At 37.5% G+C, this 15290-nt stretch overlaps 1 protein-coding gene and 1 pseudogene across 1 annotated transcript in view; both read right to left on the bottom strand.

Moving 5' to 3' along the window:
- CCDC178 (coiled-coil domain containing 178) overlaps nucleotides 1-768 on the bottom strand; it is a 388062-nt gene extending 387294 nt beyond the window's left edge. The window contains exon 1 of the mRNA XM_057526196.1: nucleotides 669-768. Coding sequence (XP_057382179.1) covers nucleotides 669-768 — 100 coding nt within the window. The remainder of the gene's footprint in view (nucleotides 1-668) is intronic.
- Nucleotides 769-1186: 418 nt separating this feature from the next.
- LOC103012430 (elongation factor 2-like) lies at nucleotides 1187-6601 on the bottom strand (annotated as a pseudogene).
- Between the last annotated feature and the right edge of the window lie 8689 nt (nucleotides 6602-15290).

The following is a 15290-nucleotide window of genomic DNA, read 5'->3' as shown; positions in this document are numbered from 1 at the left end:
ATAAACTTAAATGCAAGAGCTAAAACTATAAAACTCTTATAAGAAAATGAAGGGGTAAATATGACATCAAAGGAACAAGCAATTTTAGAAATTAAATTGGCTTCATGAAAATAAAAAATTTTGTGCTGCAAAGGACACTATCAAGAAAGTGAAATAACTGAATTACTTTGCTGTACACCTGAAACAGTGTACATCAACTGTAGCTCAGTTTTTAAAAACTCACAAAAAAACTCCCCAAAAAAGAGAAAACACAACCCCTACTATGAGCAAAAACATTCATAAATCACATATCTAATAAAGGTCTAGTTTCTAAAACATACAAAGAATTATTATCACTCAAGAACAGAAAAAGACTAATAACCCAATTTAAAAATGGGCAAAAGATTTAAAGAGACATTTCTCCAAAGAAGACATACAAGTGACAGTAAACATATTTAAAAATCCTGATCATCATTTGTGATTAGGGAAATGCAAATCAAAACCACAATAAGATGCCACTTCACACCCACTAAAATGGCTATAATAAAGTTTAAAAAAATAACAAAATTTAATAAGTGTTGACAAGGGGGTAGAAAAACTGCAATCCTCATACATTGCCATTTGGAACGTAAAACACTGCAGCTGCTTTGGAAAAAAATTGGCAATTAGAAAGTTAAATATCAAGTTACCAAATGACCTAGCAATTCCAGTCCAAAGTGTAGACCCAACAGAAATGAAAATAGACGTCCACATAAGAACTTGTACTTGAATATTCATAACATTATGCATAATGGTCCAAAAGTGGAAACAACCCAAACACCCATCTACTGATGAATTTATAAAACAATATGTGGAATAAACATACAATGGAGTATTACTCAGCCACAAAAAAAAGAATCTCGACAAAACTCCAGTTTAAAAGAAGGCAGACACACAATGCCAACTATTTTATCAATTCATTTCTATGAAAAGTCCAAAACGGTCTCCCATCCCCCCTCCCCACACCCTCCACTCGCCAAATAAATCCCTGCTGTGAGGGCAATTCTGTTACCTCAGAAATCCTCATATAAATGTCAGCAGAAAGGGTATCAAGGTCTAACGCTGAAAAGGTGGCACCGAGTGGACCCTAAAATCCCGTAGGCGGAGCGTCACTGCGTCCGGACGTTCTCGCGGTGTCTCGAGGAGAATTCGCGGCTCGATGCTGCAGTCAATCATGGCGGAGCAGGTGCTGCTTCGTGAGTTGTCCCGGAAGTTGCGCAGCTGGACTGCCTTGCTTCAGGTCTCTGCGCTTGCGCGTCTCCGCCACGACCTGGCTGGGGCGCCGGTGTTGGCGAAGGGGCCACTGGGCAGGACTGAAAGTGGACACACACACACACACACACACACACACACACACACACACACACACACACACACACACACACACACACACACACACACACACACACACACACACACACACACACACACACACACACACACACACACACACACACACACACACACACACACACGAAGGCCTGGCCGCCCGCGCGTGTGGGAGCGCAGGTTGGCGGTGATGCTAAAGGGCTCGCTGACAGGCAGGTAGGCCTTCACGACATGGGGGTGCGGGCCACCTGGGACTCCTCGAAGACGCGGCCCCGCTTCTGTACAGGACACCACCAAGCACTTGTTCCTGACCCCGGCTCTGCGCTCCAGGAACCCGCGCTGGCGGTCAGCATGCGGCGTAGAGGCGGCGCCGGGCGGACGGTGGGGGCGATCTGAGTGGCATCCCTGGGCGGCGTTGCATCTAGGACCTCGAAGCGCACGCCCTGCGTGTTCTCCTGGCACAGCGCCCCCACTGGAGGCCGGCCACGACGCTGTACTTGCTCTCGTTGAGGGACTGCACACCCCTGGTGATGTCAGTGGGGATATCGGGTCTGGTGCCGGTGCACGAGATATTGCGGGCCTAAGCCACATCCCACTCGTACTTCTCTTCCAGGTGGTCGGCCAGGCCAGTGCTTGAGCTCCTGGTGGGTGGACACCGCTCTCCTGATGTCCACCGCCAGGCCATTGGGGAAGGGCCGTGCTTTCATGTGCAACGGATTGCGCTTGTCGCAGGTCTTGGACAGGCAAAGCACGTTTGACTTTTCAGAGACGGTCTCACGGTACCAGATGACATGGTTGGATTTCTTGATAGGGGATGCAAGTGTGGTCCTTCAGGCAGATCACCAGGTGCAGCTCAACGGCACCTGCAGTGATGTGCTCCCCTACTCCTTGATGATGCACTGCTCCCTGGGATCCGACTTGGCCTGCGGCTTCAGCCTCTCCACCTGACCAGTTTGGGCAGGTTAACCGGGTTCTTGGCTTCCAGAGCGAGCCTGAAGACCAGGCTTACACTGAACTTCATCACGTGCGTGTAGTGGGCGTGCTCAAAGGTCGTTATGGTGCCTGTCTTCACCAGGAACTGGTCGACACCCACCAGGCCCACGATGTTACCGAAAGGCAAGTAGCTTTGTGGTTGCCAGGGGCTGGGATGGGGGGTGGCAGCTAATGGTATAGGGCTGCTTTTTGGGGTTATGAAAGTGTACTGGAATTAGATAATGGTGATGGTTGCACAGCCTTGTGATTATACTGAAAATACCCAATTGAAAGAGGTGAATTTTTATGGTAGTGTATGAATTATAATTCAATTTTTTAAAGTTAAATACAGTATTATTGATATCAGCACTGAATAAAGCTACAGGCTGAGTGAATCTCTGCATGATGAGTCAGTTTTCATATGAGTCTGATTTGACATCCAGTCCTTTTTATTATCTCTATGATATGTGAAGGGAAATTTGTAGCTTTAAGTAATTATATTAGAAAAGAAAAGAGGCTGAAAATTAGTGATTTAAGCATCCAAATTAAGAATATATGGGAAAACAAACCCAAATAAGGTAGAAGGAAGATAAGGGGGCAATAATATGTGAAATTAACAGAAAGCAAACCAAGAACAACAAGAAAAATCCCTAGAGATAATTTAAAAGGTGAGAAATTACCACTTTGAAAAATATAGCACCAATGAATACATCTGGCAAAATTGATCACGACAAAAGAGAAGAAACAAATACAATTTATGAATGTAAAGCAGAAATATTGCATACAAAGGATATAAAAATAAAACATTGTTAACAATATTGTATCAATACATGTAAAGTTTAACCAAATGAAATAAATAAAATTCAATACATGTTCATAATTTATAGTAAACTATAAAAAAAACTAAATCATATTTAGTGGTGAAACATTAAAAGTCTCATCTTAAAAATCAGGAACAGGGAGATAAGTGAGCACATTTTTATTGCCAGCATTTAACAGAGTACTAAAGGATCTAGACTAAACAATAGAAGAAAGTAAAAATATTAACTCATTTTCAGATTGTCTAATATTAGTGAATTAATGACAGTTAAAATTATGAGGTTAAATATATAAAACTATATAATGTATATTAGCATATTTACATATAATATATAAAACTAAATGTGATTTGGAAGAGGTGAGAGAACAGTGTACTGTTTCTTAATGTGCATTATGAGTGCACAGATACTCAATTTTATCAGTGTTTGTTGTCCTTTACATATATGTTACAGATATTTTTACATGTATGAAATATTTCCTATTTCAACATAGAAAGGTGCTATTCTCTAAAAAAACAATATTATACAGTCTCTGTCTTTTATATGGAAATGATACATTATGAAAAACAATACATAGAAAAACTAAGGCACTATCAGTATCTTAATACAAGTAAATAAGTGATGCTGCCATGAAATGCACTTTAGTGAATATATTGCCTGAGAATCCAAATATTACAGGTGGTAAGTTTGTAAAAATGTACTTTTAATTGTAATAGAAATTAGTATCCCAGAGCTAACTGTCTGTAAACAGGAGTCATGTGAAAATACTGTTGGTCAGCATGTTTAAGATATGGCTGTGACTCTACAGAACAATTGGAAAGTTTAATAATTTGTTTTATTTTTTATTTCAACTGAGAGCACAGAATAATCATCCAGTTTGCTAAGCTTATTTATAGTATAATGAGAATTTTGATATAACCACAGTAGTTGCAGGGTGATTTACACAATATAGGAAAGGATTTATTTTTGATGTGAAGAAGAGTATTATTATGTTGAATATCATCTGGTAGAAGTTAATAAATAAGATCTGAGGTTGTGTTCTTGTGATGTTAATGACAAACCTTTTCAAAGGTTGGTACATCATTAGGTTCAATACATCATCCAGCAAAGATTGCTTTGGGCTTAAAAGTTTAAAATTTGCTAAGACTGCTAAGTTTCTGTAGTTTGAACATGGACATCTCAGTGCTTTGCTTGATAAGCTGAATGTTCTTTATAGTATTTGTCGTTGTCTTACAAAGAGGATAGGGAGCGTAATGATGGTATGATGCCAAAGAGATAGAAATTAATTTTAACTGATAATCACTGTTTATGCCAGCGTTCCAAATACTGGTCCTAATGTCATTTAAATACAAGTATCCTGAACTTACTAAGTACATTTCAAAAGACAATTTATTAACCATATTATTTTCCACACAGTTAGCCAGCCAGATGTATTTCCATTTTGTATGCATTTGCAGGAATAACCTATATCAAAGAACACTTACATTCCACTGTATAATGTGATGTGTGGTTTTATCTGACTGTATATTTCTCCATTGCATAGACAGAAAGTAGGTGTCCTGTCGTGTTTAACATGATTAACTTTCTCCTAATGTACCACACACAAGAGCTTTTGCTTGCAATCCAGTGTGGACTGGTCACTTTATGTTCCAGTACAAAATAAAGAGTCTTTGTCAGGTTATTCAAAGGGAAATCACCAGCTCAGCTCTCTGAAGTCTTGGAACAAACTATTAGTTTTTAATTAACATTATAATTAATCCAAAAATTTTCAATAGTTCTTTTCAAATATTTAAACATGAGATAGGCACAAGTATAATTTGATTATCCTATCTCTTTCCAAATTGTATCTTTGGGAAAATTGTTTTATGTGAGAAACCTGGTCCATTTTGCTAATCTGAGGTTGAAGTCATTTTCCAGACATGAAAATTTTTTGCTTAAACTTCACTACACAAAATCTGTGAAAATGAAATAACATCAATTGTGTCAAATAATATTGATAGAATGAATAAAGAGCTAAAAACCAAACTTACTGAAATATTCTGAAAGTAAATGTGCTAAGCCACTAAAAATCCTATGCAAGATTCGTAATCCTACATGAAATCCATTGTGCGATATCCTCAACTATGTTTTGAATTACTAAATGACTGCTTTCTTTTATAGCCCAAATAAGACTGTAGTGCTTTGATTGCAGTAATAGCCCCACTAATTTTCTCCTTCCAGTGTTCACCTTCTTTTGCAATGCGACTTTGTAGCATCTACCACTAAGAGGTGGAGTCTAATCCCTTGCCTCTTGACTCTAGGCTGGTCCTGTGACTTGCTTTGGCTGATAAAATGTAGCAGAAATGATAGGGTGCCAGTTCTGAGCCTTGGCATTGTGAGCATCTCTTCCCCCTCATAGACCACGAGGTCAGGCTGCTGTAAGAGTATGAGAGACAACATGGTGCAGGGCTGAGTCAGCCTGGTTTTCCCAGCCAACACCCTAGGCCTGTGAAGGCCCAGCTCAAATGAGCAAGATCTGTAATGATGCTTAGCTGGCCTGTGGCTTACTGCAGATGTGTGAGTGAGCCTTCCTGGGCCCACTTGAGAACCACCCAGTACAAGTGAGCTAAAATGAATGTTTATGATGCTCTATGTACCTGCATTTTTTGTGGTTGGTTGTTACATGGCCTTAGGGCAGCAATGGATAACTCATATGAAGACTATTGTTCCCAGTTAAGTATTCGAGACAAAATTCTATACCAAGGATTGGTAGACTTTTTTTTATAAAGGTCCAGATAGTAAAAATTTTTGGTTTAGTGAATCACATGCAGTTTCTGTTGCATGTTTGTTTTGTTTCTTTTGTTTCTTTTTACAACCCTTTACAAATGTAAAAACTATTCTTAGCTTTTGGGCTGTACAAAAAGCGCTGCTGACCAGATTTGGCCCATGGGCTGTAATTTACTGACCTCTGTTCTGTATCAGGCAAAGACATGATATTGCTAACATGATGCAGAATAAAAGATGCAAAAGGGGCTCAAGTTGCAAAGTAATGTGGTAAAATCTAACAGAATTTTTAAAATAGAATTATACAAGTATTTTTTTTTTCATTTTTAATTTTGTATGTTTCTCTTCAGTGGTGTGCTGGTAAAATTTTAATAACCACCTGTCACCATACCACCAATTTCAACCAGTCAATGGAGTGGAATTGAGAAGAGCTGTATACAGTTAGCTCGCATGAGCTAGTAAGAGCTGACTCCAGCAGACCATTGTACTACCTACCTATTGTACTGCTTATACTGTATTTCAGTAGTAATTATATAAGAAATTGATTATAATCCATACAGTGGGTTTTCTTTAAACTGATTTACTCTTTTTGCTTACCTCACCTTCCTGATCTCAGTAAATTTTGGTTTTGTGACCCCCTGGTCCTGGAGAAGACTACTGTCCTTACAATTTTCTTCTTCTGAGAGTGACCTGAGTCGCATTTATCTATGACCTAGTTTCAAAGAAAATCACTTAAGGATAAACTTACCTTTCTTTGTTTGCTCTCCTCCAGTGGAAGAATAGGAAATTATCTTATTTTCAGGCATGGTTATTTACAGTCCTTTGAAACCTAATTAAAAAGAAAAACATTTAACTATCATGAATCAAAATTAGTTTTAATTACACTAAAAATTGTCAACTCAAGAACTGGTAATGTCAGGATAGGTTTCTAATATTATGCAATTTATATATGTAAAAATCAATACTAAATTATGTTAAAATGTAAGGAAACCAACAATATACTCTTTTTCCTGTGAGGACTTCTATGAACCTATTTAGGAAAACCAAATATAAAAATTCTCATTAAAGAGGCATCTTTGATCCCCTGCTCTGCTGTTAGGTTAAATAGACACTGGGCCTGAGTATTAGATAATTTAGTATTCATCATTGAAGCTGTGGGCTCAAAGCCCTTTGGGAATTCTAGAACCTACATTGTTTCATTTCATATGATAAAGTTAAACCTTGCTGTCATCTCTTCTTTACATTCCCTCAGTTCCTTTTTTTAAAATATGTTTTATTATGGACTAAGTCAAATATATACAGAGGTAGAGAGAATTACCAATGTAATTTGATTGCAATAATGGCCTCAAGATCTCACGTGAGGAGTGAATTAAGGTGATTCTTACCCAGCACAAACTCAAAGGGAACCCAACACACAAAAGGACTAGATAACAAAAGTCAACAGAAAAGGAAAGATAGCAGAAACTGATCCAAAGTTACTCCAGAGTGTGAAATTACCAGATATAAACCACCTAACTATGCTTAACATGTTTATAAATATAACATCAACATTTTAAATTTCAGAACTAAAAATTATGTAAATTGATATTGCAGATTTGAAAAGAAGCTAGTTAGAAATCCATAAACTGCAAACGGCTATGTAACTGCAATTCTAAACTCACTGGTTCAATTTAAAAGCAGGTATGACAAGACTGAAGAAAGAATTAGTGAAAAAGTTCAGGAAAAAAACTATCTTGAATATAACAATACAGAAAATACAGAAGCAAGCATAAAATTCAGTGTGCTCAATCTCCACTTTCAGGAAGATGGAGTGAATGTAGTTATCCCTATTCCTTCCTCTACATACAACAAAAAACCCTGGACATTATATATAAAACAATCATAAGACTTTGGAAGGTGGAGAGAAGAAGGCAGACTGGCTAGGCACCTTGAGATCAGAGGAACAATGAGGTGGTGAGTTTCCAAGATTTTCTTTTTGCCTTATACATCCCAGACTTGAAGCTAAAGAAACCAGAAACCCAGATATGCCAATGTATGCAGACCAAATAACGCTCTGACAAAAGCCCGCTCTCTTTAGCCAAGGGACCAGGAAAGGGGCAGCTTAGCAAGAGAGAATACATTTGGATAATAACCTCTCTACTCCAGCCAAACACCACAGAAAAAACTGACCCCACAAAGGCAGAGTGAGGAGCCTAGATTATTTCCACTCTTGCTAGGTGGAAACGAGACACCCCCATTTTCCTGCTGGGGTAATGTCAGAAGACTCTGATGTCCTGTAGGAATCCAGGACTTCCATCCCCACTGGTTGGAGGCAAGCCTCCCCCATCTCAGCGTCAATGGATACTGTGTGGGGAGACTGGACTTCTACACCTCCCAACAGCACTAATGAGTACCTCTTCTCTTCCCCACTGGGGTGGCCTGAGAGCAAGCTTAATAGTGAGTGGCAACTTTTACTGCAGTCCAGCAGTAACGAGGCCACACCCTCTCTGTGGTGTCAGTGGCGTGGGTGTCTGAAGCAGTGACTAGGCACTCCTACCTCTCCCGGTGAAGGAGTTGTCAGTGAAGATCCAGTGGGGAGCTAGAACCCACAACCTATTCTCAGCAATAAGAAGTAGAAATTAAAACCTCAGTGAGATATCTGTGCACCTATCAGAATGGCTAAAACAAAACCAAACAAAAAAAAAATAGTTGCAACACCAAATGCTGGCAAGGATGTGGAGAAACTGGGTCACTCATACACTGCTGGTTAGAGTGTGAGATGATATAGCTACTATGGAAAATAGTTTAGCAGTTCCTTTTAAAACTAAAAATGACTTGTCAATATGACCCTGCAGTTGCATTCTTTTTTTTTTTTTTTTTTTTTTAAAATTCTCCATATGATTTTAATAGGCAGCCAGAGTCCCTCCTTTTTCATAATCTTTTTTTTTTTTTTTTGTAGGTCAGAGACATTTATTGTATGTATTACTTAACAATTTTAAAAAAGAAATTGTTTTTTAATTATTTACATGGCCCTTTTGATGCCGCCTTATCCCCCCCCAAACTCTTATTTTCCTATGTCATATAATACATAACACAGCAAGGCTCATAGACCTCCAGGTTAAGACTGGAGGTAGAGCAGCAGGTACAACGTGAGGATGCTGAGGCCTGGCCACATGGTACATTCAGACAGCTGTCAGCCTTTCCCATCCCGCAGCTGTCAGGGATCTGTGGCTTCCTGGGTCTTCCTTGCAGGCAAGTCTCAAGCTGGGTGGAAAGGACACTCACCAAGGGAGCAGAGGTTGACCTGACAACTATGCACACACCACACCTAATATCTGTCTCCGAGAGAATGGAGGAAACGTGGCAACAAAGACAGGCTAATAACAATGCCCTAGATTCTATTACTTACTCATCACTCTTTCAATAACTTTTTTTTAGGCGCCTACTATATGCCAAACTCCAGGCTAAGCACTGCAGAGCCATCTCCATAAACAAAATTAAATTTCTGCCTTTTGCCAAATCACGTGAAAATACTTAGATAGGTTTTTTCGCCATATTTGGAGGTTATCTGGGGGAACAGATTGACTTAAAATATAGGCATCTCAGAGAACTAGATGATCATCCCTCCGGGGTAGCTGATGGTGTTTCCTTCTATAGAGCGACTTCCCAGCATGTGCCAGTCTCTGGGTATGCTTCTCGGTGAACAAGAGTAGGGTCAATGATCCTCTGTAACCCCAGCAGGAAGGTCAGCTAAGTGATGAATAAAACAGAAATGGCCTCTACCCCCTAGGAGCTCACAATCTAGTGGGCTAGATTTTCAACACATATTCACATACATTACCATACTCTATTCACACGACAATCGTGCCACGCAACCAGAACAGGTATTATTACACCTCCTTCAGAGAGGAAACACTTGAGGCAAGATGACCTTGTGACTTGCCGAAAGTCGCTCAGCTCAGTGGGGACAAGCTAGAATTCTGAGTCCAGATTGGGTCCTCTTCCCATTTCATCTCAGTGCCTTTCTGGTGTGAGTGTTCATAGAAACATGGGGTCCTATGCACGAATCAAGCCTCTAGGACTGCGCATGTTAAGGCATCTGTATCATCTCCTGGTTGATCTTTGTTTTTTTTTTTTTTTCCACACACACACACTGTATTTTATTTTTACAAGAGATAGATAGACTGACACCAAGCATTGTACATGGATGACCACAACAAAAGCAACAATGATTGCAATTACCAAACATGAAACACACTTATACTATGTCATAATATTGACATTCAGTCCAGTAATCCTCCACTGTAACAGCTCCTTTACTTTGCAGTGAAAATTGATTTGTATATTCTTTTCCTCTGAGTCCTTGTGGGATTTTTTTTTTTTTTAATTCAGACAGAAAGTCACAAAAATTATACTCATCCTCATCAGTTCACTCAGTCCCATGTAATTAATTTCTTTTTTTTTCATCTTGATCTTTTGTTAGCACTTTTATGAGTTCATCAGTTTTTCATTAGAGTTCTGAAAATGCTTATTCATTCAGTTCAGCAGTACAGTCAGTTACCAGAAACCTGTACTTGTCAGAGTCTTTTCCATGAATTTCTTGAAGATGAAACTCTTTTATAGGAACATATTTGCAAAATCATCAGAGTACACCCAGAACTGTCTGTAAATGACAAAAGACTTAAAAATGACCATGGTTAAAGATTTGATGAAAGTTCATAATAATGCAGTTGACAAGAAAATTAGTTATTTCTGAGATACACATTTTAAAGTAATAACTAGGATTATTACTTATAACATTATACCAGAACATATAAGATTTTTAGACGTTTCCTGTAATGTTGCAGTTGCATTCTTAAACATATATCCCAGAGAAAGGAAAACTTATTTTCACTCAGAAACTTATGCAAGAATAGTCTTAGGAGCTTTGTTCATACTACCCAAAACCTGCACACTACCCAGATGACCTTCTGTGGTGCATAATGAAACAAATTTTGTACATCTGTAATGAGGAATACTACCCCACAATAAAAGGGAACAGACTCTCTATACACTCAACAACTTGGATGAACCCCAAATTAATTATGCTGAGTGAAAAAAAGCCAATCTCAAAAAGATTTGTAGTGCATAATCCATTTTATTCATCAAATAACGTAATTATAGAGATGGAGACCAAATCATTGGTTGTCTAGGGCTAGAGGTGGGAAAGGGGTGACATCAGGGAGTGTTATGATGATGTACAGTTAAGTATCTTGATCATGGTGGTGCTTACACAGAGCTACACAAGTAATAAAATTTCATAGAGCTATATATATGCACACAAATAAGTGCATGTATTACTGGTGAAATCTGCATAAGCTCTATGGTTTGTGGTTTGATATTGTACTATAGTAACTTATGATGCTAACATTGAGGGATGGTGGGTGAAGCAGACAGAAAACCTCCTTGTATATATCTTTGCAACTTCCTGTGAGTCTATAATTATCTTGAAATAAAAAGCTTACAATATATAAAGCTATAAAAGAAAAGAAAAAAATGATACCTAGAAAATCCTCATGCTTGTGGAAATTAAGAAATAAACTATGAACAAACTATATAGAAGAACATGTCACAATGGAACTTAGAAAAAATTTTGGACAATGATCATGAATATAAACATACCATAACACGTGGGACAAAGCAGAGCAGTGATTGGAGGAGACAGCATGGAGGTGGGAGGGAGTCCATTTTAAAGAGGGTATCAGGGAGAAGTCCTCTTTGAGAAATTGACGGCTGACTATAATGAACTGAGAGAATGTGCCGAAAGATCTAGGGAAGAGTCATCCAGGAAGAGCTGAGATGCAAAAGTCCTAAAGCAGGAATGAGCTAAGAATGGCCCAGAAAGAGTAATTGTAAATAATTAACTCTAGAACCAGCCCTAATGCAAGAGTAGAAAATAACAACAAAAAGGTCTAGAGCATTCCAGCTGACATTCATCCAAAGCATCCTATCAGCCGGGCCTGATCACTGCTGCCAGAAACCCTCAGGCTGTTTTCACCATGGCAGACTAGCTCGTTAACTTGCCCTTCACAGGTCTTGCCAGAAAGCTGATTGTTAAATTTTCATTAATTTTGCAAGTCAGTTGAGACCACGTGGTAGTTTGAAATCAGCCATGGTGAGTAGATTTACACCATGAAAATCAGCAAATGCCACAAATCAGGTCTCATTTCTGTTTTTGTTTTTGTCTTGAGAGGTGGTTGTTGAATATTTATCAGTGCACTACTACCAAAAAACACAGATTCCTGAGAAGACGGGACATGAGCTACATTATTAGATAGAATATAAGGCTACTGGAAGAGGGGATGAAAGAATTACAGATATGATTATTGAATTGGGCTAGGTTATTAAAGTTGGAATGGGTTCCACTCAGTTGGAAAACAATGAATAATTTGGTTCTAGAAATTGGGTCATGAGGAGGAATAGAGTCATAAGAAGGGTAGGTAAGGGAGAGTGTTAATTTTAGGGTAAAAATGTTTAGACATCAGTTGTTTCAAACCTTACATCTTCTTAAACTCTCTATTTCCAATTTGTCTCTTTTGAAAAATATCACCCCCTGCTTCAGAGAGGAATTAGAAGGAATCAGATTTATATTCTAACTTAATATCACCAAACACATTGTGTGCCCTTCATGGCCTCCTCCTGTTCTGACAACGCAGGGTATCCCTCTACTGGTTTGTCTTATCCCTCTACTTGTGCCAGGGAGCTCATAACATTCTCCCTCCTGATTTATTGCTTCTAATTACAATTGTAAAATTCTTGTGCTCTTTTCTTAAAACAGTTGTTTCTGTTGGCATTTGTGAAGCCACACATTTTTTTTCTTTTCAGTTCCCTCCCAATAAATGGAAATGCCTTTTCTTCCATTGCTATGATTCCTTATGAAAATCCCTGCATCAGATGATCCCCTTCACTCTCTATCCACTTACTCTACTATATTTTCTTCTAATGACTCATTATTACTTAACATATATTACAAGTTTATAATCGTTTCCTTCATTTCCTCTTTTTTCCATTAAAATTCAGGGTCTGTGTTTTTCACTGCTGTCGTCCTAGCATCTATAACAGTACCATTAAATAGAACTTTTTACAATGATAAAAGTGTTCCAAATCTGTGCTGTCTAAAATGGTAAGCATTATACTAAGCCACATGATCACTTAGAATCACTATTCACTTGAAATGTGGCTAATGTAACTGCTGAATAGATTTTTAATTGTATTTCATTTTAATTAACTTCAATTTAAATCACCATATATGGCTAGTGGATACTATGTTGGACAGCACAGATCTATCACAATGCTTGGCACATTGGAGGGGTTCAAAAAGGTCTTGTTGAAAATGAAAGGATGCATGAATGAAAAAAAATGCATGAAAGAATGAAATACCTGCAATCAGCGTATAATCCTACAGATTTGGTTTGGGACTGTCACCTTCCCCTCCTTCGAGTCATGTTTTTTGGCATTGGCTTTGTTTCAGTTTTCAGTTAGAATTTTTGCTTGTTTCCAAACCTGAATAGCATATGACATGTAGAATTCCTTTTGTTTCACCACTCTTAGGCTGGCATCTTGGCAAATCACTATATTCCTCAAATTTTGTTTAAAAAACAAAATTTCTGAGCTACGTATCTTTCTAGACAGAAAACCTTCTCATTTTAGCCATTTCCTCTCATGATTTTATTTGTAATTGTTTGTTTTAAATATTCTTATTGTGAAATATTGCATAGCAATATTAAAAAAAAACTTTGCATCTTATAATGCAGCCTAAGAAATAAGTGGTTAACTGTAACATTCAAATTCCAGTGTATTCCTCAGTGGTCACAGTTCCCTTCTTCCCTCACCAGAAATTGCAACCATCAAATATATAATCCCCATGGTTTCAGTTTATTTTTATTACATATGTATCTCAAAACAATATACTCTATAATACTGGTTTGGAGTTTTACATCCTTCTATGAATGATATTATACCCTACAAATCATTCTACAACTTTTTTACTTGTTTAGTACGTTTCTGAGATTTATCTGTTGTTACATATAGCTGTATTTCATTCTTTTTCACTGCTGTATAGAATTCTGTTCAGTTTCCTGTTGATGACCATTTCAGTTTTTTTCAAATATTTTCCCTATTGTAACTAAGTCTTCTATAAGATTCCTTTATACTTTTCTTTGTGAATTATACTAGAGTATCTGTAGGGTATAAACATGGGGAAATACATGCTGGGTTGTGCTTTTTTTTTTTTTTTAATCTCAGCAGTTCTAGATATAGTCCTTTGTTATTAATATGTGTTACAAAGATCTTCTTCTAGTTTATCCAGTGTTTTTATTTGAAGAAAAATATTTTTAATGGAATTAGGCATGTAAATCAGCCACCCATTGCCCAAATCCACAAACAATATCAAAAGTCAGCATTTAGACAACTTAGAGACTCATAGCCAACACCTACAAAATTTAAAGCCTTAAAGTCAGTGACAGAAAGTACCATTTGCTCTTCTAAAACCTAATAAGTTGTCTGTATTTATAGATTTTATCTTTGTAAGATGCTGTTTGTTTGTATCCGTGTTATTTTAATGGCTTTGATAAGGCTATGAAGTTAATGTGCTACTTTCCTGTTCTTTCATATTCTCATAAAAATATTAAGCAACTTTACCTTAAATCATTTCAGTAGCCATGATTCATTCACGCATTCTTTGCAGTAAACACTGCAAATATACTGATATTCTTCCAGTAATTATGAACACCATATTTATTTGTTTACTCTCACTTGCTTTATCTATAATTCAGCTGGTTTATTTTATTCTAATCTAAATGTTAAAATCTACATTCTTTTCACAAAGAAGATTTTTTTAAAAAAGATCTGACAATGGGAAGTACTTCATAAACTGTTATAATATTCAAAAGTTATTTTTTTCCAACTTTTTACCCTATTGTAAGCTGAGATTTTTAAGCTCATTTAAAATTATGGTTCAAACAAAAATTATGTCAAATATTCTATCTCTATAGCTTCTAAATCCCTAAACCAGTTTAAATATAGCCAGTAAAGAGCACAGAATATAAATGCAAACCATCAAGCAAGGCAGCAAATGGGAATCAGAGTCAGGATCCTGGCCAAGGCCAGTAATCAGAGATTTGGAACTCGACTGAACAGAAGGATGACCAATCACTACTGAGACTAACGATCTAAAATGACTAAACCAGATTGCCAATTACATTGGTTCTTCTTTAGTTGCAGATGAGAGAAATTCAGCATAAGCAGAAATGAAAACATAAAAACACACACACACAAAAAAAACAAGGAAAAACTACAACATTAAAAGGAGTATTTATGGAAAAGACACTGGTTAATTAATGGAAAATATCAACAGTCCATCTGTAAGAGAAG

This window comes from Balaenoptera acutorostrata, chromosome 13 (genome assembly GCF_949987535.1).
Source record: "Balaenoptera acutorostrata chromosome 13, mBalAcu1.1, whole genome shotgun sequence".
NCBI classification, from domain to species: Eukaryota; Metazoa; Chordata; class Mammalia; order Artiodactyla; family Balaenopteridae; genus Balaenoptera; species Balaenoptera acutorostrata.
This window is presented reverse-complemented; position numbering and strand designations above follow the sequence as displayed.